At 36.1% G+C, this 20,472-nt stretch overlaps 1 protein-coding gene across 50 annotated transcripts in view; it reads left to right on the forward strand.

Annotated features, from left to right (window-relative positions):
• LOC124421957 (Down syndrome cell adhesion molecule-like protein Dscam2) overlaps positions 1 to 20,472 on the forward strand; it is a 68,692-nt gene that overhangs the window by 10,450 nt on the left and 37,770 nt on the right. For 8 of the 50 annotated variants that reach the window (XM_046957737.1, XM_046957704.1, XM_046957736.1 and 5 more), the window contains exons 5-6: positions 2,390 to 2,551; positions 9,400 to 9,549. In XM_046957737.1, coding sequence (XP_046813693.1) covers positions 2,390 to 2,551; positions 9,400 to 9,549 — 312 coding nt within the window. Of the gene's footprint in view, positions 1 to 246; positions 409 to 1,699; positions 1,862 to 2,389; positions 2,552 to 3,802; positions 3,965 to 4,536; positions 4,708 to 6,372; positions 6,538 to 6,967; positions 7,130 to 9,399; positions 9,550 to 11,147; positions 11,272 to 11,867; positions 11,992 to 13,952; positions 14,086 to 14,664; positions 14,789 to 15,408; positions 15,533 to 18,025; positions 18,150 to 18,811; positions 18,936 to 20,472 lie in introns of all 50 variants that reach the window. The other 42 variants (XM_046957698.1, XM_046957702.1, XM_046957699.1 and 39 more) reach the window with 18 other exon arrangements.

A 20,472-nucleotide genomic window follows, 5' to 3' on the forward strand; every position in this document is an offset into this window, starting at 1 on the left:
CCGAAAATACGTCATTTTCGTTATAGTATAGTACGTTGTTGTAACAACGTTAATTTCATTACGAGTGATTATCGTCGTTGTTGTTTGAATAATAGAAAGACGAAAAAGAAAGTTAGATCAGAGTCAAAAGTTGTAATAAAATATCGTCTAATGTAGAGACGAAAGGGAACGTCTTTTATTTTTCATACTAATCGTAGAAAATTTTCATTTCTTTCTTTACGCAATGCAAAAAATACACGAAAACAGTGGTGGCGCAGTATTACGATACCGATGTGAACAAGGAATACGCCATCCGTGGAAACAGCGCCATATTGAAATGTGTCGTGCCTTCTTTCGTCGCCGATTTCGTTAAGGTTCTTTCATGGCATACCGATCAGGGAGAGGAATTTGTACTGAGCGATGACTTTGGTATTTTTTTGTTTATTTGACTTTAGACATGCATAGAGTAAATGAACGAACTCGTTATCTATATACGTATTACATTGTATCAAACCAGAATCCCTTTTTTTTTGAGCAGATCGAGCATCGCACTTTCGATCGTTTTATTCCACTGCCGTCAAATTATCCACGTAGGGGTTATTGAACGGAAATTATTCATTAAGAAAACCGCCCATCTATTACGATTTACGAGACGTTAATGAAATTTTATACTGCAGTTTGTCGTTTCGAAAATCCTCTATTCTAAGATGCATTGGATGTATTGGTCCAGACAAAATTTTTTTTCTCTTTACAAGTATCATGAACTAATACATCGAGTTTATGAACATACAAGAATCCGTCATCCATTTTGTTAATGTTGTTCTCGGCTCATTATTCATTACTCTAAAATAATTGGAACACGTCGACGACATCTGTTCTATTCCATTTTATTTATCTATATACGTATATAGATATATACATATATGTAGATAGATATATCTATCTATCTATCTTTTTTTTTTAATGTACGAATCCCTTATAGTTCGTCATTCGATTATAAAACGAGACATGTCTTTTATGTGTAGCTTCGTGCAGCTTCGTGAAATCTTGCGTGTTAGGTTGCTGTTGCGACTGCGGTGTAAGATGCGACAATGCGAATCGATCTGCTCTCGAAGAGCCGATGTAATCTCATCCTCACGGCTCTCGTCAACGTCGACGAATTTTCTTCCAGTCATTTATCTCCAATGAACCACGATATAAATTATGCTTCTTTTATTGTTGTTGGTTGTAAACATTTTGGAAAAAAAATTAACTCCTTTAATGAATAATTTATTTTTAAAAACATGTTTATGAAATATATTATTATGTCAATATTGAAGCAGAAATAATGGAAAGATTATAATATCATGTCTTTTCACAAAATTTGTTTAAATTTGTAAATTAAATTTATTAATATGTAACTCTACAATCACATGCATTTATGAATTTTATAAATTTCAATTAAATGAATGAAATTCTTGATGAGAACTAAACTATTGCAGAAATGAACCGTTTAGTATTCAATAAAATTATTTTAAGTACGAGATTTCTTTTCATTTTCTAATCTCGTAAATATATATTTTAATTTTCCCCTTGTTTGCGAAATGATGTATTTGATCGCGTGCGCGAAAATTATTCGATGGTTGCGTGCGATAGGAGAGAGAGAAGAGTGGGTCGAATGAGTAATAACGTCGTTCTTTTAGGAACGGCCACGGGAATTCATTGTTGTCGTTCGTTGCAGTGGTACATCAATACTATCAGTCAGAAGTCAACAACGAATACGTTATTCGTGGCAATGCGGCGATTCTAAAGTGCAGCATACCGAGTTTTGTAGCAGAGTTCGTTCAAGTAGTCGGTTGGCAGGATGACCAAGGAAATTCGTTTAATCCGCAGGAAGGAAATGGTAGGGGGATGAGATTTGATTAGGAGAGATGAGTTTCTTTTTCTCCGAACAATATTTTTATAGAACAATATTTGGACGTTGCAGGCAGCGTTGCATTTCGAGAGCGGTCAACGTCGAACGTGCGCGATGAAAGTAGCTTAATAAGCATATTCTATCTTGTGGATGATAAATTCTTAATTACATGCAAACGATATGTTACGTGCAATCTATAAATAGCTAGGATGATTGTGGAGTTCCGATAAACTATTATTATTTTATAGTATATGACAGAGATGTAACAACAACAGTTGCGTATCGTCATAAATTATTAGCTAAACTTTTTATTACACGTTCTTTCAAATATTGAATATTTTTATTTTTATCATGATCGAAATATTTGGAGTAACTGAATTATCATGTGATGTGTCACTATAAACTAAAGCGACAAGAAACTTGTGATATACTCATTCAAAAAATGAATTAAGTTCCAGCGAAACGGAATAATCAATGGAATTTAGAGAGTTTTCTAGCAATCGTTTTTTTCCTCAGTCGTGACTCAGTATTACGAGGCAGAGGTGGTATCGGAATACGTAATAAGGGGAAATGCAGCCATCTTGAAGTGCACCATACCGAGCTTTGTCGCTGAATTCGTCTCGGTTGAGTCGTGGGTGGGAGGTGATGGCTCGACCTTCAGACCATCCAATGATTATGGTACCCACGCATTCACATTCATATTCACATAAACATACATACAGATACGTCCGCGTGCACAAACACACACGTATAAAAAGAGGAGCTTTCCCTCGATCTTTCTCTTTTTAGTCCCTTCTTCCTCATCGACAAATTTCATTTCCCCCAGAGTCCTCGACTCTTTTGGCATTGGCGCGTTCCCTTGTAACACGTAGCGTTGAACGTTATAGTTGGACGTGTGCAAAGTAGCACGTGGTAAACGATTCGTTTCCGCTCGCGCGTCGGCTCTCGGTGTCTGCCGATGGCGCACGGCGGTGGCAGTTGACATGTACGTACGTACATATGTGTAAGTGGTGGGTTGATTAACTATATCATGATTCTCACGCTGTACGATTGTATCGCAGTATTTAAATTAACGATATTATTTTTCATGTTTAAAACTTTCTCTCTCAAACTTCGTCTATAAATTACGTTTTATTTCTCGTTTGGTCTTACTATTTTATTATATTTAACCGATTTTTCCTGATTTAATGAATTAATTATACATCAGCTTGAGTTATAAGTAAAGAGACAACGATCTATCATCGAATCTGGATTAAAATGAATTAGAACGGAGCTTAAAATTAGATTAGAATCTATTAATTATGATCAGGTATATCTGGTATGAGTGTGTGCTTTTCGTACAGTCGTCGCGCAGCCTTACCAACCGGAAATCCTGACAGAGTATGTAATAAGGGGTAACAGCGCGATCTTGAAATGCAGCATCCCGAGTTACATCGCTGAATTCGTTACCGTTGAGGCATGGATAAGAGAGGACGGAGATGTCTACATTCCGGAGGATCCTGTTATCGGGCAGGGTACTAGAGGCGTGTCTCCTCTTTCATTTTTTCTTCGACCAATCGATACACTTGCACGAATTCGTTTCTGATATCTTCTTACAAAATCGTTGACTTGTCTTCTTTTTTTCTTTTACAAATTTCTTTATACCGTCTGATACGAATTTTTCTTTTTAATAATCTATACGATCTTTCAGAAAATTTGTTTAAATTATTGTTTACAAATATTATTCAATCACTTCGAATTTGTAAAAAGATATATTGATTGGTCTTGAAGAAAACGTATTCGTTTGTGATTAATCCAAGCTAATCGAAAAAATATAAAGGAAGATATTTTTCTGACTAAATAGCACATTGTTTATTATATTATTCCGAACCATTGTTCTCTAATTCACCCGTTTGCCTAACAATGTCCTGGCAATGCCCGCGCGGGCAGTCGTTTCGCAGTTTTTTGTCACCGAGGCTGAGAACGAGTATGTGATCCGAGCAAACAGCGCGATCATGAAATGCAAAATACCGAGTTTCGTATCGGAGTTCGTTCAGGTGGATCAGTGGGTTGCCGATGATGGGACAGTGTACACGCCTGGAGAGGAGTACGGTAGGCGTCGTGGTCGATAACCATATAATTAACAATCGCACATTCCCGGACTCGATCAATTTTCATCTTTCCTTTTCAAATCTCGTTCCTCTTTCTTTCTCTCTTTGTCTTTCTCATTTTATCTATCTATCCATCTCTTTTTGTCCTTGTTGAGCGATAACGGCAGCTATGTAGAAACCGCAGTCTCGTTTACTTATTATCGACGTGATTTATTTTATTACGTGTATCTAAAAGACCGACGCTCTGTGGCTTGGTTTCTGTTAAAAGGATGATTGTATCTATTCTTCTTCTTCTTCTTCTTCTTCTTCTTATTATTATTATTACTAATTTAATATCGTTTACGCTTTCTGTTTTTTATGGAAACTATTAATGTAGATAATATATATATTCGTATGATTTATAATTTAACTTTTATTTAAACTTCATGACATTGATCATTGATTCTTTTAATAATATCTTTGTCAGTTCCATTATCGAGATATTATATCGATTTTTATACATGTCTGTTTTGTAATGATTCATCATTCACATAACGATCTACCTATCTCTTTCTGGGAAACGGCGCGTTGCAGTGGTCCAGCAGTTCTACGAGACGAGAGTCATCGACGAGTTCGTCTTGCGCGGTAATACGGCAACCTTGAAGTGTCTTGTGCCCAGCTTCGTGGCGGATTTTGTAGACGTGATCGAGTGGCTTGCAGTTGAGGACGGTTCGACATATACCTCTAGTAATCAAGACGAAAAGGGTATAGTTTCTATCGTCGTACGATTTCGAATGTAAAAACGAATTAACGAACGGCGTTGATTTTGTTGCATTCTTATTTTACATAAAGCTCTCGTAGATACATCGGCATGCCAGAAAACATTTTCCTTGAATTCTTTTTTGAAATCGAATAATATCATAATAAATTAAACGCGAGCTATAAATGTTTATGATACTATCGGTGATTAAGTTAGTAGGAAAATTAGAATGGGAAAAGCATTAGAGCATTCGACACGGTACTTTAATTAAATTACTATATTAAATTACACCTCGTGCTCATCCTTGGGTGTCGGGTAACGCGGTTCTCCATTCGCGTGCGTGTACATACGCACACAAAATCATTTTTCTTGTCTTCCTAGAGTGGGAGAGTATTGCATACGATCGAATACGGTGATCGTCACAGTGTATAAAAAAAAAAAAGAAAAAAACAAGAAAAAGAAAAAAAGAAGAGTATGGTCGATGGAATGGAAAGCACGAGTCCGAGGCAAACTTTGCACCTACCCTTTTCTCGATCGATTCTCGGTTTTACACGGATGGATGGATGGATGGAAACGCGCGCGCGGCTGGCAGTGGCCTCGTTTGGCTTGGGAACCTCGGATTAGGTTAAGTCAGACTAATCAGGCCGAGAGCAAATTAACGTACCGTCTCTCTACGAAGAGATGAGACCAGCCTCGTCGACTTTATATTCGCTTTTCGGTGAAGAGAGGGTCGTTTCCGGGGCTATTTGCCGACGATAGAATTGAATTTTCCTACGGCGCTTTATCCACTTCTATAACTTTCTATCTCTCTCTCTTTTCTTCTCTCTCTCTACCTTTTTTTTCTTTTTCTATCTTTTTCCATCAAACTGTTTCTCATACTCTCTTTCCGAGAGAAATTCTGTTGGGTGATCGTTCAAACAAGAATCCATTAAATTTGATCTCTGACATGTCATCAGTTGGAAATGATTATGGATTCGTAATGTCGTTAAGGATCATCACCCTTAATAGGTTTACATTGATTTTCGCCGAAAAGAAGGAATTGTTCACAGGAAAAGAAACGATGTCTATGATTTAGAATAACATGATCTCTATTGAACATCTTTTTAAATATTTCAGTCAACACATTGTTAATTCTATCGAGAAAGTTTCCAATTGATGTTTAAAAGATCGTATTATTTATGGGACTTGAGAAGGATAAAGTTTGTAGTAAAAGATGATTCATTTTGATCAATCAATCTGTTAAAAATTTCTGTGTCTGTAAATGTTTCGGTGGTTTCTTTGTAGTTTGTTTCTATGTCGGAATATCGGTATTTCGTAAAAATCGATCTAACGAACGTGTCGAACTAAACGATGACCTGATGAAGTTTTGCACCGTTTAATTGATATTCCACTTTCATTCAGTGAATCTGACGAAGATTCATAGATGCATCGTACGATCGTGGGATATCGAATTCACGAGTTGATCCCTGCTCGGTTCATTGAAATTTTAATCTGTGAGATCAAAGCGGGTGGTCGTGTTCCACTCAATCTCTTTCTCTCTCTCTCTCTCTCTCTCTCTCTGTCTTTCTCTTCGACTCCTTTTTTTTAATCGTTCTTCCGGTCTCTCTCATTCTTGTATTCCGCCTCTTTCTCTCTTCTCTTTTTATCCTTTTTCTTTCACTTTATTACAGTGGTCGGGCAGTACTTTGAAGTTCAGGTTTACGACCAGTTCGCGATACGTGGCAACGCGGCCATTTTCAAATGTCAAGTTCCCTCCTTCGTAGCAGACCACGTGGATGTTGTAGGTTGGATCGACTCGAATGGCGGAAGTTATGTTGCTGACGACCAGTCATACGGTAGAGACATCGACTCGAACGTATTACTCTAAACGTACCTATTATTTTCCCCCTTTCGTAAGTTAAGTTCCTTGAACGAGGATAATAACATGGAAGATCAAATGAACGTCGTTAAACTCGTTTGCTCGGCAAAAATATTATGTATTTTCTTCTAGTTTTCTAAAGTCATAAACGGTCCTTCTTTGCAAATGCACGCGATATATTATCTGCCAAAGATGCAGATCTCTACGCAGGTTTAATGAAAAAATTAATGAATTAATTTAAGACGATACAATGATGATCTTGTAATTAATATAACATCAAATATATATTTCGAACGTGAAAAAAAGAATTTGATGTAGCTATCGATCGTATTTATTGATCAGTAGAATACACGGTGTAGAAGATTTGCATCTTTATGGTAAAACCGGAAACCGATGTCTGGTTACAGTTGTCGGGCAGCGGTATGCAGTGAACGTGATGGACGAACACGTCCTACGGGGGAACGCCGCTATTATCAAGTGTCACATACCGAGCTTCGTCGCCGAATTCGTGGAAGTCGACTCTTGGATCGAAGATAATACCACTGACATTTATCCTAGCCCTGATTATGGTACACACATTTAACAGAAAGAAATATCGACTCGCGTGAAATGATATTTGTCGTCTTGTCCTGTCCTTTGTATGCATCGTAAATGTCGGTGATCATCGAAAGTTCACCCTGATTCATACTTTAATCGAATTTCGAAGAAGCTTCTAGATTTAGACCGTTGACTTTTCTCCTCGTCGTATGTTTCTTCTTCTATTGAATAAAGTAAAATAAAATAAAATGAAATGAAATGAAATGAAATGAAATGAAATAAAATAAAAAAAAAGGAGAAAATTAAAGGAACTATCGAGAAAGTTAAAGTTCGTTGAACAAAACTTTTTCAGTAAATATCAAGATTACTCTCGACAACCATCTAATTGACCATCCCAATTTAATTGTCATATCGATAATGAAGGATTTTTTATCTCTGACGTTAGCGTGAAAATTAATTAATGTTATTTATCGTATAACAGCACGCGAAGGGTCTGACGTGCAAGATCGTTGTTGTTGCTTCTTTTGATTTTTTTATTTTCGTTTTTCTTGACAAACGATACACCTCCTAGCTCAAGTCAGGAAAAGAGAATTCAACTACTGTATGTCAGGAAATTGAATTTCAGCAAGGATCTTGAATGCGTGATTTCTTCTCTTTTTTCTTTGAGTGTACTTTCATATTCGGTCGATCGACCCTTTCCTCGATTTTTCTCATAATCTTATATAATTCTAGAAAGTTGATGGAGAATTCCCGTTCTATTCGAGCGCTCTTCTCTTACGTTTCGAACGTTTCGAAGCCGGGTACATATAAGCGTCGTTTTCGAGAACTTCGTGTATTGTTACCAAGTGTATCGAATCTTTTTCGGAATAAATTCGTACGACGTTGACTGCCGCTGCTCGCGCTGTCCCAGACATTCTCTTGTCCTTTTATCTCTCTTTCTTTTTTTTTATCTTTTTATCCTTTCCCAAGCACGCCATTCCCAAAAATCATTTTTTATAAGTTTATAGTTATTAAAATATTTCGTAGTGTTGTAATCGCTTGAGTTTGCTTTTCAACTGCATGACTTTGATTAATTCGTTCCATATGTCCTGTTTTGCGACAGATAATATCTGATTCCATTTTTAACAGATTGTTAATTATTAGGGCAGATTTTCTTATTCACATGTGTATATTTATAAATATTTATATATTTATATTCATAAATATTAGATTTAATTTAATTTAACGTTCAGTTAAACAGACTTAAAAATAAATTAATTTTATTATAATACTTTCTAGAAAATAAATTGTTTCCTAAAATTTTCAAATGTTGCAAAGCATGACATAGGGAAATGTTAACAAAATAATTCCAACAATGGACCCTTTTCACTAAACCATGTGATTATCGTTTCAAAAGTTCATAATAAAATAATAATTTATTTGAGAGATATAGTCGTTCAAAAATTGTATTAGAAAGATAGATTTTAATCAACAATTATGCGTATTCACGAAAAAATATTTATTTTCATTGAAATAATTACAATTTGTACTTAGAAAAGAATATCAATATTCTATTATGACAGAGTAAGTAATATATGTTGCGTTTTCAAAGCACAATTTTATATATATTTGTTAAATTGACCGCTATCTATGCACGGTTAACTTTCTATTGATGGTGAATTTGAAACATCGTATATTAACAAATATGTAAATACATATATTATAAGACATATTATTAATTTTATTAAATTTAACGTTTCTCAAAGTGCAAAGGGTTGGAGGAAATAATGTGAAACTCTTATAATAATATTCGAGTACAACAAATGTTATCGGCCTTGTATTTACTCGATAACAAACAATACATTTAATTAAGCGTCGAATGTGTTTACAATATTTCCTCTTGTCGTTATATTAACGTGTTGGAACTCCCAAGCGGTGTGTGTCGGACGATTGAAGTAGGAAATAGATACGAAATCTCTCGGTATTCAATGTTCGACTCACTTGGGAAACAAGGATCGTAGTGTGGCATGCATGCAAGTGTGTTCAATTAATCGTCCATTGTATTCGAATGTTCGCAAGAATGTTCGAGTATCGTGCACATTTTTTCAAAGTGATTGAACTTTATCTCGATTGAATGTTTTATGAAAAATTTACTCTTTTATTTCTTGAGTACGTTATTATTTTTATATGAATTTTAAATATAAATTAATTTTAAATATAAATTTTTACCAGTCGAGTATCAATCGTTTTGATTTGCACGATTTTGTGATAAAGTTGAAATAAAGATTATTAATCTTTTCCTTTCGGGGGGTTTTCGGAATAGATGGAAAATACTTGGTTTTGCCCTCTGGAGAACTGCACATCAGAGATGTTGGACCTGAAGACGGATACAAGACCTATCAATGCCGCACGAAACACAGACTCACCGGAGAAACAAGATTATCTGCTACTAAGGGACGTCTCGTCATTACCGGTAAGTCGAAGAATAGAAATTTTTTACCTTCACATTGAAATAACGATTCTGATGGCTTTTTTTTTTTAAAGATTTATCCTTAATAATATCGTATTATCAAATTCGAAGAATGATATTATCGAGTTTGGAATTAATTTTTCATTTATTCATTTCTATATCTACGTAAATCAGAATCGTACTTTCGATTTTGAATCCAGACGTCTCGATGATACAATCTCGCTTGATAATTATTTGACATTAATTATATGTATTATACGTCGAATATGTTTAAATAATTATATGACAATTCGTTGTAATTCGAGTGATATTTTGTAGTGAAGTCAGAGATAATTTTGTTTACACGCATAATGACACATTAATTTGATTTGAGACAGCGACAAATATTAGAATTTTTGTATGCATGGAAATACGTCTGGTTTCGAAATTTTTATTGAAAAGAAAATTAATTTTTCTACCAATTTACAAATGTTAGAATATGAATAGAATAAAAATGATAAATTCTTTACTAATTATATATTTTATCGATATATTTCGCAATATTTTTATTGAAAAATTAATTTTCTTATACATTATAATTATACATCTGGACTTTTTTGCCAATTAGCTCGATCATTTTGCAATTATTCATTATTTTTTGTAACAATTTGCAGTAAAAATAGAAGTGATTGAATGTATTAATTTATTTAGAATATAAGAAACATAATGTACATATTTGATTTCCTCAAATCGTAAGTTAATACAACAATTTCATTGTTTTCAAAAGAATCATCAAAGGATCGAGTTGATTGGTAAACCTGAATGCTGGGACAGGGTACCCCTGCGGGCACGCGCCACCGCCCGCCCAAAACTTGACTCTTGGCATGATCGGTTACGAAAATTACATTTGAAGAAGGAAAAACAAAACAAAAAAAAAAAAAAGAAAAAAAAATCAATGATCGAAGCGCAAAATTCTTTCGTTTCTTAACGACGTTCTCTCGCGATCTCCGGGCTCTGACCTTCGCTCTCGCGTGGTAAGTTCTCTATAAAATAATTTAACGTCTCTCGAACGAGTCATAGTTTTGAAATGTGGACGTAACACTTAAAGAAGCTGTTATTCATTTTTGCTCTTTGTCTCTTGCATTTGTTGTTCTTTTCTTTCCTTTTTATTTTTTACTGAAAAATGAAATATTTTTCTATCGTTATCGAACAATGCATTCTTCAGCTTCGTTGAGTGTTTAATTGTTCCACTTTTATGATATTGATGGAGAACAAAATGTGTCACAACGATTGATGAAACATAAACGTTGGTCGAAGTCCTTTATTCGTGGATCGAATTGTCTTTTAAATGGGTAATAAAAACAAATGTACAATTATATATATATATAAATATATATATATAATATATATATTATTATATATTTATATATATTTATATATATATATAATATATATATTATTATATATTTATATATATTTATATATATATATATATATATATAATACGAAACAATGATGAGATAACAAGGATTAGAATGCTCTAATGATCATGATCAATGGCCAAAATAGGAAAGGGTTGCTATTAATAAAGTATAAGGTTCTACGATCTTTTCGTTATGCAGAACCTGTGGGGAGTGTACGACCAAAGTTTCCAAGTATGGACAATATAAATGGACTTTCAACGAGTTCCAGTGACAATATACCGCTTCTGTGCCCTGCTCAAGGATTTCCGGTTCCATCTTATAGGTACGATATTTTCTATCGTATCGCGTCGGTCTTGTAAGCGGGTCAATAAAAGGAGCGGAATCTTGATAAAGGGTTTAGAGAGCACGAAAGGGATAATTTTTTATTTAAGTGCTAACCGAATGGTGTCGAGAAAATAAGGAAATGATAAAGTAGAATCTTTTAAACACTTTATTTTATTATCGAAATTGAATTTAATTAAAATAAGCGATAATAATAATAACGATAACTGATATTTTTTTTTCGGATCGATGTTCTCTTTCAAAACCGTCAGAGAGAATGGGACTTGATGCTCTACATATTCGACGTTCCATTTCTCTCGTCAGCGCTTTTCCATATATTCTCAGAGACACCATCGGGAAATACCGAGTCGAAGATCGATAAACGCAGGAATGTGACATCTATTGATGTCAAATTAATACGACAATCGTTTAAGGATCGATATTGCGGCTGACCCATTTCACTTGATCTTAACATTCTACAGTTTTTAATAACTTTGATTCCACCATGTTGTTCCATTTTGTTATTATGATTTAGGGAATAGCAAAAAGATATTAGAAAGGTTATTAGAAATCTCTAAACATAGGTATACTTTCTAGAGCCCGTTGGAAGCGTACGTCCAAAGATTCCTTCTACAGATGACATCCGTGGCTTCAGAGCACTAGTCAACGGTTCGCAAGCCCTGTTGTGCCCAGCACAGGGGTTCCCCGTTCCTTTGCACAGGTAGAGAACAAAAATATGACAGCGGTATGAATAGGTCGATATCTAAGTAATAAGTAGGTAATAACAAATCAATTTTAATAACGCGACACAATTAGAACCGGTCGGCAGTGTGAGACCAAAGTTTCCAACGATTGACGACTCCAGGAGTTTCCGAACAACCATGGATGGTTCGGTCACTTTATTGTGTCCCGCTCAGGGCTTCCCTGTTCCTGTGTACAAGTAAGTCGAGCCTTAAAATCGTTAGAATGTCTCGTTTATTTCTCGTCTATCCGTTTATTTATCTCTGTTTCCTTTCGAATACAAAAAAGAAAATTTATGGTTGCTACAAACAGAGATAATTCATAGTTAGATATTAAGGATTAGAAATACGATTATTCTACTCTGCTTCGAGGGTTTCAGTTAGTAGCACTAGAATGCTAGAATTAGAATGTTGTTCACGTACGGTTGTTGGAGATATTTGAGTCGTTTCGTTTTAAAGTTCTATCAGGGTTTCCCTGTCCCTTAATGGTAAAGAAAAATGCGTCGTTAGATTTGGATTAATTTCGATCTTATCGGTTCTTTAGAACCGGTTGGCAGTGTAAGGCCGAAGTTTCCGGTTATGTCGAACATAAACGGTTTCATGACGTACCAAGGTGGAAGTATGACGCTATTGTGTGCTGCTCAAGGATTTCCTGTCCCATCTCATAGGTACGATCATAGTAGATTTAAGTTCAATAATTTCGATTCATTGACAATACCTTTCACGATGAATTATAACCCTTAGGGTATACCTGTCCCAGTAGACAGGTACATAAGACACATTTTCAATACGAGTTTCAAATTTGGCGATTATTATCATCATCAGTATTATTATTATTACTATTATTATTCAGAACCTGTTGGTAGCGTGAGTCCAAAATTTCCAACGATAGATGATACTAGAGGATTTCGTACGATCAAAGACGGTTCAGTTACTCTAGCTTGTTCAGCCCAAGGGTTCCCTGTTCCCGTACACAAGTAAGTCGCGAATTGTCAAATAGTTTGGATTACTATTCAACGATTGTAATTATTCTCTTGTAATCTCACTTGGGGGGCCATAAATATACAGAACCTGTGGCAAGTGCACGACCTAAACTTTCGAGTACGATCAACCTGATTGGACTTTCAGCGAAGACGAACGACAGTCTCTCCCTTTTCTGTCCCGCTCAAGGATTTCCGGTTCCGACTTATAGGTACGATCGATATGAAAATCTTTGACCAATAACAATAATATTAATTGATGAAACGAATACAATGGCAAAGTGAAAGTACGAAGGCGAAGGAAATCATTTATATTGATCGTTGCTAAAGAATTCATTTAGTGAAATAATGGCACACGTTGAAAGAAGATAAACGTAGACGTATTTTTTGAAAAAGTAGAGAGGCAACGTTTAAATGAGGCAGCAAGAGGAGCTCTTCTAGTTGCTAGGTTCCCTGTCCTTGCATAGAAAGCATTTTTGTATTTCAATGGGAACGTTACTAACGTTCAACGTTCTATTTTTCTCTCGTTCTAATCCACAGTGCCCGTAGGAAGTGTTCGTCCTAAATTTCCAACGATGGATAACTCTCGTGGATTTATTGCTAAAAGTGGCAACCCTCTAACCTTACTGTGTCCTGCTCAAGGATTTCCTATTCCATTGTATAGGTGGGACGAGGTCATTGTATTATATATTATAAGATTAGATATTAGAATTGGAAAATGAAATTACTCGATTGGAAATTTGTGTATGAAAAGAACTTTCGGGTGTGATAGTTCAATCAACATTGAATGAAATTGTTGCAATAGATATATCTGCAATTAATTAAATTAATTAAAAAATTGATTACCCTGCCCCAGCGAAATTGAATGATTTCATGCAACAGGGTTGAAAATGATTGCCAAAAATAATATTTGACTTTTCGATCCATGACGATCACACCCAAATGAAAGTCCTTTCTCACAGAACCAGTCGCCAGCACAAAGCCAAAATTCCCGATGACAGAGAATTCGCGTACCTATACGACGTATACGGTTCGTCGCAACGAATCGCTGAGTCTACCATGTCCGGCTCAAGCCTTTCCCGTTCCAGCTTTCAGGTACATAAAATATCTTCGATATAAAAAATTGAAATAGATTAATTCGAAGCGCGTTAATGCACGGCTGCTATACCAAAGGAAAGGAGTTAAAGATGAAATGTACGAGGTAGTAGGAATATTCGTATTTTTTTCTTTTATTTCTTCTGATTCGTGATCATTTTGTCGAATTTCAAAATAAATAAATCAATTTTTGAATTTTTAAATAAATAAGATAAATTCGTAAATACTTTCATAGAATAGCAAGAATTCAAAATAGGAAGTAGGGAAGTACAAATTAATGTCAACAACGATATTTTATTCTTATTAACCAAATTGTGTATAGATATTAATATAGATATTATATCACTTTCAAGTACTCGTGTTATTTCCGATATTTCGTAGAGTCTGTTGCAAGCACCCGTCCAAAATTTCCGTCGTTACACGATTCGCAGACTTTCAAAGTGTCCCTTGGTGGTGCGATGACGTTGCTGTGTCCTGCCCAAGGGTTTCCTGTTCCATTGCACAGGTAAAGAAAGATCATCCGCTTGGACGTATCTATTTGAAGTTGGAGGATACGATGATTGTATATTTTTTCATTAGAACCGGCATCCAGTACTCGTCCACAGTTGTCCGGATCGAGCGACCTTCTAAGATTCAGCGCATCTTCCTTAAAAAGCGTTACACTTTTATGCCCTGCTCAAGGATATCCAGTTCCTTTATATAGGTAGGCAGACGAAAGCGTTATCTTTTAGGAGATTTATAGAAGTGACAAAATTGTTTTCATTTTGATAGTAGACAGGTAGAAAGAACTTAAGTTTTAAATACGTAAGCGAAGTATTATTATATTAGGATATTGAAGATATCAAGTTTGATAGGGAGTATCCCTATTCCAGCATATCAGTGTTTAGAAAACAGAAGAAGAATTTAAAAGAATCTCGTCGAATCGACTTTTTTAGAACCTGCCTCAAGTACTAAGCCTCGATTTCCATCCGTGAATGATGTTGGATTGCGTGTTACGAAAGATACAAATTTTACGTTGCTCTGTCCGGCTCAAGCATATCCAGTTGCCACATATAGGTAGGTTGATCAATTTGCGTTGACTGAGATCTCGTTACGCGTTTTTAACCCTGTCCCAGTAATCAGATAGTCAACTTTATAATGATGTTTGTCATTCGACAGTGACGTAACTTTTATAATGAATCAGGATTTTCAAAAATATTACAAATCTTAGGTCTCACTTTTTTTTTTATACAAAAATCTGATCTGGTTACGTCACTTTTACTTTTTGCTATCGATTTAATGTAGTGTATAAAGCTTAACCTCTATTCTCAGTCTAATTTGTAGAACCGGTTGGCTTTGCAAAGCCCAAGTTTCCCACGATCGATAAAAGTCGTACTTTCGAAAGTTTAGAAGCACGAAGCGTTCAACTTTTGTGTCCTGCACAGGCGTATCCTGTTCCGGTATCTAAGTAAGTTCTTCGATAGAGGAATTAGAGATTTTAAAGGTTTTCTCAAGCTTCGTTTTTTGTGGTGCTCGTTTCAACATGATTATCGCCGGGGCAGACAGAGTCAGTTCTCAATTTCACGGTAGGTAAACTTATTGCAAGCACGTCATTCTTTTTCACAATGAACGTGACATGGACGACGACGACGACAACAAAGGCAACCTTATTTTTGTTTTTAGAAAGGCGGCAAGGGATAACCAATAAATCGTTTAATCGATACACCACTTTGTATCCTTTCCTTCGACGAGTTTTCCTTCGTTTTTTTTCCTGGATAATTGAAACAGTTTTCAATTTAGCTTCAAATTAATTCGTTTAAATCGTTCAATGAACTTGTAGTTGATCGAGGGATATGTACCTGGACCCAGCGTTGAGGAACTTAGACAAATTCCAATTTGCTAAAGGAACTCGAAATCTTCTACAAGATGTTTCTTTTATATTCAGAACCGGTAACCAGTGTAAAGCCAAAGTTTACAAATGCCGATATAAAAGTGGTCAAGCCAACTCCGAGCATGAGCAAGGTGTCGATGACTTGTCCAGCTCAAGGGTTCCCTGTCCCTATTACACGGTCAGTAATAATCGTTATCTCTCAAAGGATCTTTCGTTCTCGATTAGAACCGACTTCGAGCGCGAAACCAAAATTACCGGCCAATCGGAAAGTCGAATTCGTCGAAATGAAATTGGACGGTGCGGTGAGCCTCGTGTGTCCTTTGCAAGGCTATCCTGTTCCAATTACAAGGTGAGACAATTACTCACCGTGGATTCTATCATACATCTACGCGTATCACGTTATATCAATCTCGTTACCATCTCGAACGTGTGTGTACTTTCGAAAGTATCATTTCCATGCTAGTTTCATTTTTCAAATCAATTTTTTCACATGTCGGTATTAAATTTTCTATCGATACGAGAGTTAAACTTGATTTCATCTTTATAGCTTTTACTCGTATTATTTCTTTACACTATTTTTTCTCTTTATTTTTTTTTCTTTCAACAAATAGAATTAATTTTTTGATGAACCACTCGAACGATCGTTTCGATCTGAACCTATTCTCCTAGAGCCTGTTGGATTCAAGTCTCCGATATTCTCCAGCGATGTTACGTTGAGCGCTTATTCGAGACGCGAGGGTATCGGCGTGGTGCTAGCCTGTAACGCTCAGGGATTTCCCGTTCCAGCTGTCAGGTAAAATAATATCTTTTTGCATCAGAGAAGATCTATCTCCTCTTTGAGGATCCAAAACGATCGTCGATTTCAGAGCCTGTAGGCGCGAGATCACCTAGGCTTACGTCGGATGATCTGAGCCGTACAATTGGAAGATATGAGGGACAGCCTATCACAATATTTTGTGCAGCTCAGGGAAGCCCTGTCCCTACTACTAGGTAAATTGAAAAGGCTAGATTCTTTTTAGGGATGATTAGGATATATTTTGATCGAGCAAACAAAACTTTTTTGTTTTCCTTTGAAATTTTCGTTTTTCCTTCGATAATGTTTAGAACCAATTGGAAGCAAAGCACCTGCCTTTTCTGGGGAAGCCAAGATCTCTTTGCTATCTCGACGAATCGGAACAGAAGTTAGCATCTCCTGCAACGCCCAGGGTAACCCTGTCCCTACGTTTAGGTATGAAAGTTCGATGATAATCTTGATCTTGTAATTGGTTCGTTGCTTCGTCGAGCTAATTGCTTTTCGTCGAACTAATTGCTTTTCGTCGCGAGAGAACCTCTCATATCTTTGTCCCTAGCCATTGTATCCAAGTAATCGAATTCCGATGCTGTTTAGAACCTGTCGGAAGCAAAGCACCTGCTTTTGCTGGAGATACTAAACTCTCCTTGCTGATACGAAGAGTGAACTTGGATATTGGTCTTCTCTGTAACGTTCAAGGCCATCCGCCTCCTAAAGCTAGGTATTGGACTAGTGTTGAAAGATTTCGATTGAAATTTACTTTAGCTCTTCGAATTCGAGATTTATTAGAATTCTTTGATTATTCGTTAAAATGAATTTATAAATACTTAGTATGTATATCAACGAAAATCTATTAATATGAATTTAAATAATGTTATTTTTAATGAACAATTTGTAGCATATTACTTTTGAATCTCGATTGCGAAGTGAATTGAAAAAGATGAAAATATTCTATTTTTATGATGTCGTCGTTACAAAGAAAGAAGTCGTCCTTGTACGTAATAGGTCTGAGGTAGGTCAGTTCTGTTTGCAAAGTCAAAGATACACTCGCGTTTTCTACAAGTAGTGTAGATATCTTTTGAATGAAGTCACTTAGAGAGACTTTAATGTCGTCCGTTTTAAAGTACGCTGTTTTCTTTAGAACGCTTGAAGGTCGTGAATTTGGAATGTGGGTCAAAGTACCATCGGGGTACCCTGTCCAAGTAGAAGAAAGAGAGAAAAAAATGAGAGTAGGGCTGACTTCGAGGAGATTTTGTCCATCTTTTCATTTTCTTTCCCAGAACCCATGGGAAGCAAAGCACCCGCATTTCTCGGAGATGTAAAGTCTTTCTTTTTCCTCCGTAAAGAGAACACGGAAGTAAGCTTGCTATGTAATGCCCAGGGCCACCCTGTTCCCGTGACCAGGTATTATATTACTTTCTCTTGAAAGCCGTAGTTCAAGGCCTTTGTAGATCGCTTCTTTACAGATATTCAGAGAAATTTTTAGAATATCAATCGTCGTCTCCTTGCTTCTCGACTGAAATAATATTCTAATTATGTTCGATGTTCGTCGATAAGACTGATCGAAAAAAACATTCGTTTCTTTTTGCTTGTTTGTTAAATATCGCGACAGAACCGGTGGCAACGAGGAAGCCGAAATTCTCGAGTGACTCTAAGATAGTAGGCTGGTATGATCGGGCAGCAAGTCAAGATCTCACTTTGTTGTGTCCTGCCCAGGGGTTCCCAGTTCCAACTTATAGGTATAACAAAGTCGAGAGAATTAGACATCAAGCATGCCTATGTTGTTCTTATCCGTGTTAGAGCCAGTAGCTACGAGGAAGCCAAAATTTTCGACGGAGTCGAAGATCACTTCGTACGAACGTGTCATCGATCATGATACTACTCTGCTTTGTCCCGCCCAGGGGTTCCCAGTACCAACTTATAGGTATATAACATATATAAATACATATAGACGACTCAGAAAAGAAAAGGATCAGGAAAATTTATAGTATTTTTAGACGAATAGTATTCTCGTGTCACGTTCCGATTATATTATTCGTTTTTTTTGGGAAATTTCACAATTGTAGAGCCAGTGGCAACGAAGAAACCAAAATTCTCGAGCGATGCTAAATTCGCCGGGTACGATCGAGTCGTTGACCAAGATCTCACTCTCTTCTGTCCTGCCCAGGGGTTCCCAGTTCCAACTTATAGGTATATAATATTTATATAAATACGTGTATAGATGATTAGAAAAGAAAGGGAGCATTCGATCATGAGAACTTAAAGTAATTCGAGATGAGTACAAATAGTATTGTTCTTGTGTCTCAATTATTATTCGTTTCTTTGGCAAATTTCACGATTGTAGAACCAGTGACAACGAAGAAACCAAAGTTATTGAGCGACTTTAAGATGGCCTGGTATGATCGAATTGTTGACCAAGATCTCACTCTCTTCTGTCCTGCTAAGGGGTTCCCAGTTCCAACTTATAGGTATATAATATTTACATAAATACGTGTAAATGATTAGAAAAGAGAAAGGATCGTTCAATTACGACTATTACTCACTTTGAAGTCTTGATTATTAGTGATTCCTTTGGCAAATCTGATGTTTGTAGAGCCAGTGGAAATGAAGAAACCAAAATTTTCGAGTGACTTTAAATTGGCCTGGTACGATCGAATCGTTGACCAAAATCTCACTCTCTTCTGTCCTGCTCAGGGGTTCCCAGTTCCAACTTATAGGTATATAATATTTACATAAATACGTGTAGACGATTAAAAAAGGCAAGGATCATTCGATTACGAAAATTTAGAGCTAGTAAGCTGCTCTCTTATGTCTCCCATTATTTTTCGTTTTTTTTTTTTTGGCAAATCTCACGATTATAGAGCCAGTGGCTACGAGGAAACCAAAGTTTTCGAGCGATGCTAAGAAATCCTGGTACGATCGAGTCGTTGGCCAAGATCTCACTCTCTTCTGTCCTGCTCAGGGGTTCCCAGTTCCAACTTATAGGTATTTAATATTTACATAAATACGTGTAGACGATTAAAAAAGGCAAGGATCATTCGATTACGAAAATTTAGAGCTAGTAAGTTGCTCTTTTGTGTTCCCATTATTTTTAGTTTTTTTTTTTGGCAAATCTCATGATTGTAGAGCCAGTGGCTACTTTGGAAAACCAAAGTTTTCGAGCGATGCTAAGAAGTTCTGGTATGATCGAATCGTTGGCCAAAATCTTACTCTCTTTTGTCCTGCCTAGGGGTTCCCAGTTCCAACATATAAGTATTTTTATACTAAATATCTAGATAGAGAAGTTGAAAAGAGACTTTTACGGTATATTCTCGCTCGTATTTATCCGAAGAATGAGCATGCTTTCTTCAATCTCTCTCTCTCTCTCTTTCTGTATATTTGTTATGTATGTGAAAATCGTTAGAGCCAGTCGGAAGCAAGGCGCCGGCATTGACAGGCAATTTGAAAGGCGGATGGATGGAAAACAAAGCAAGCTCAAGCATCGTCTTAACATGTCCAGCGCAAGGCTATCCTGTACCTTCCTTTAGGTAAACCTTTATTAATCTTTAAACGGAGTATCTTTCCACTCCCGTATTCCATTTTACGCGGCTAATGAAGAGAATTATAGAAAGTCGTTAATTATAGAAAGATGTTAATTTACTCCGGTGACTTTATTGTTCCTTTTATACTTGAATATTTAGCGTTAAGATACACTTTTGATAATTTATCGTAACAGAGATAAAAGTAC

The sequence above is a fragment of the Vespa crabro genome, chromosome 2, assembly GCF_910589235.1.
Source record: "Vespa crabro chromosome 2, iyVesCrab1.2, whole genome shotgun sequence".
In the NCBI taxonomy this organism is placed as follows: domain Eukaryota; kingdom Metazoa; phylum Arthropoda; class Insecta; order Hymenoptera; family Vespidae; genus Vespa; species Vespa crabro.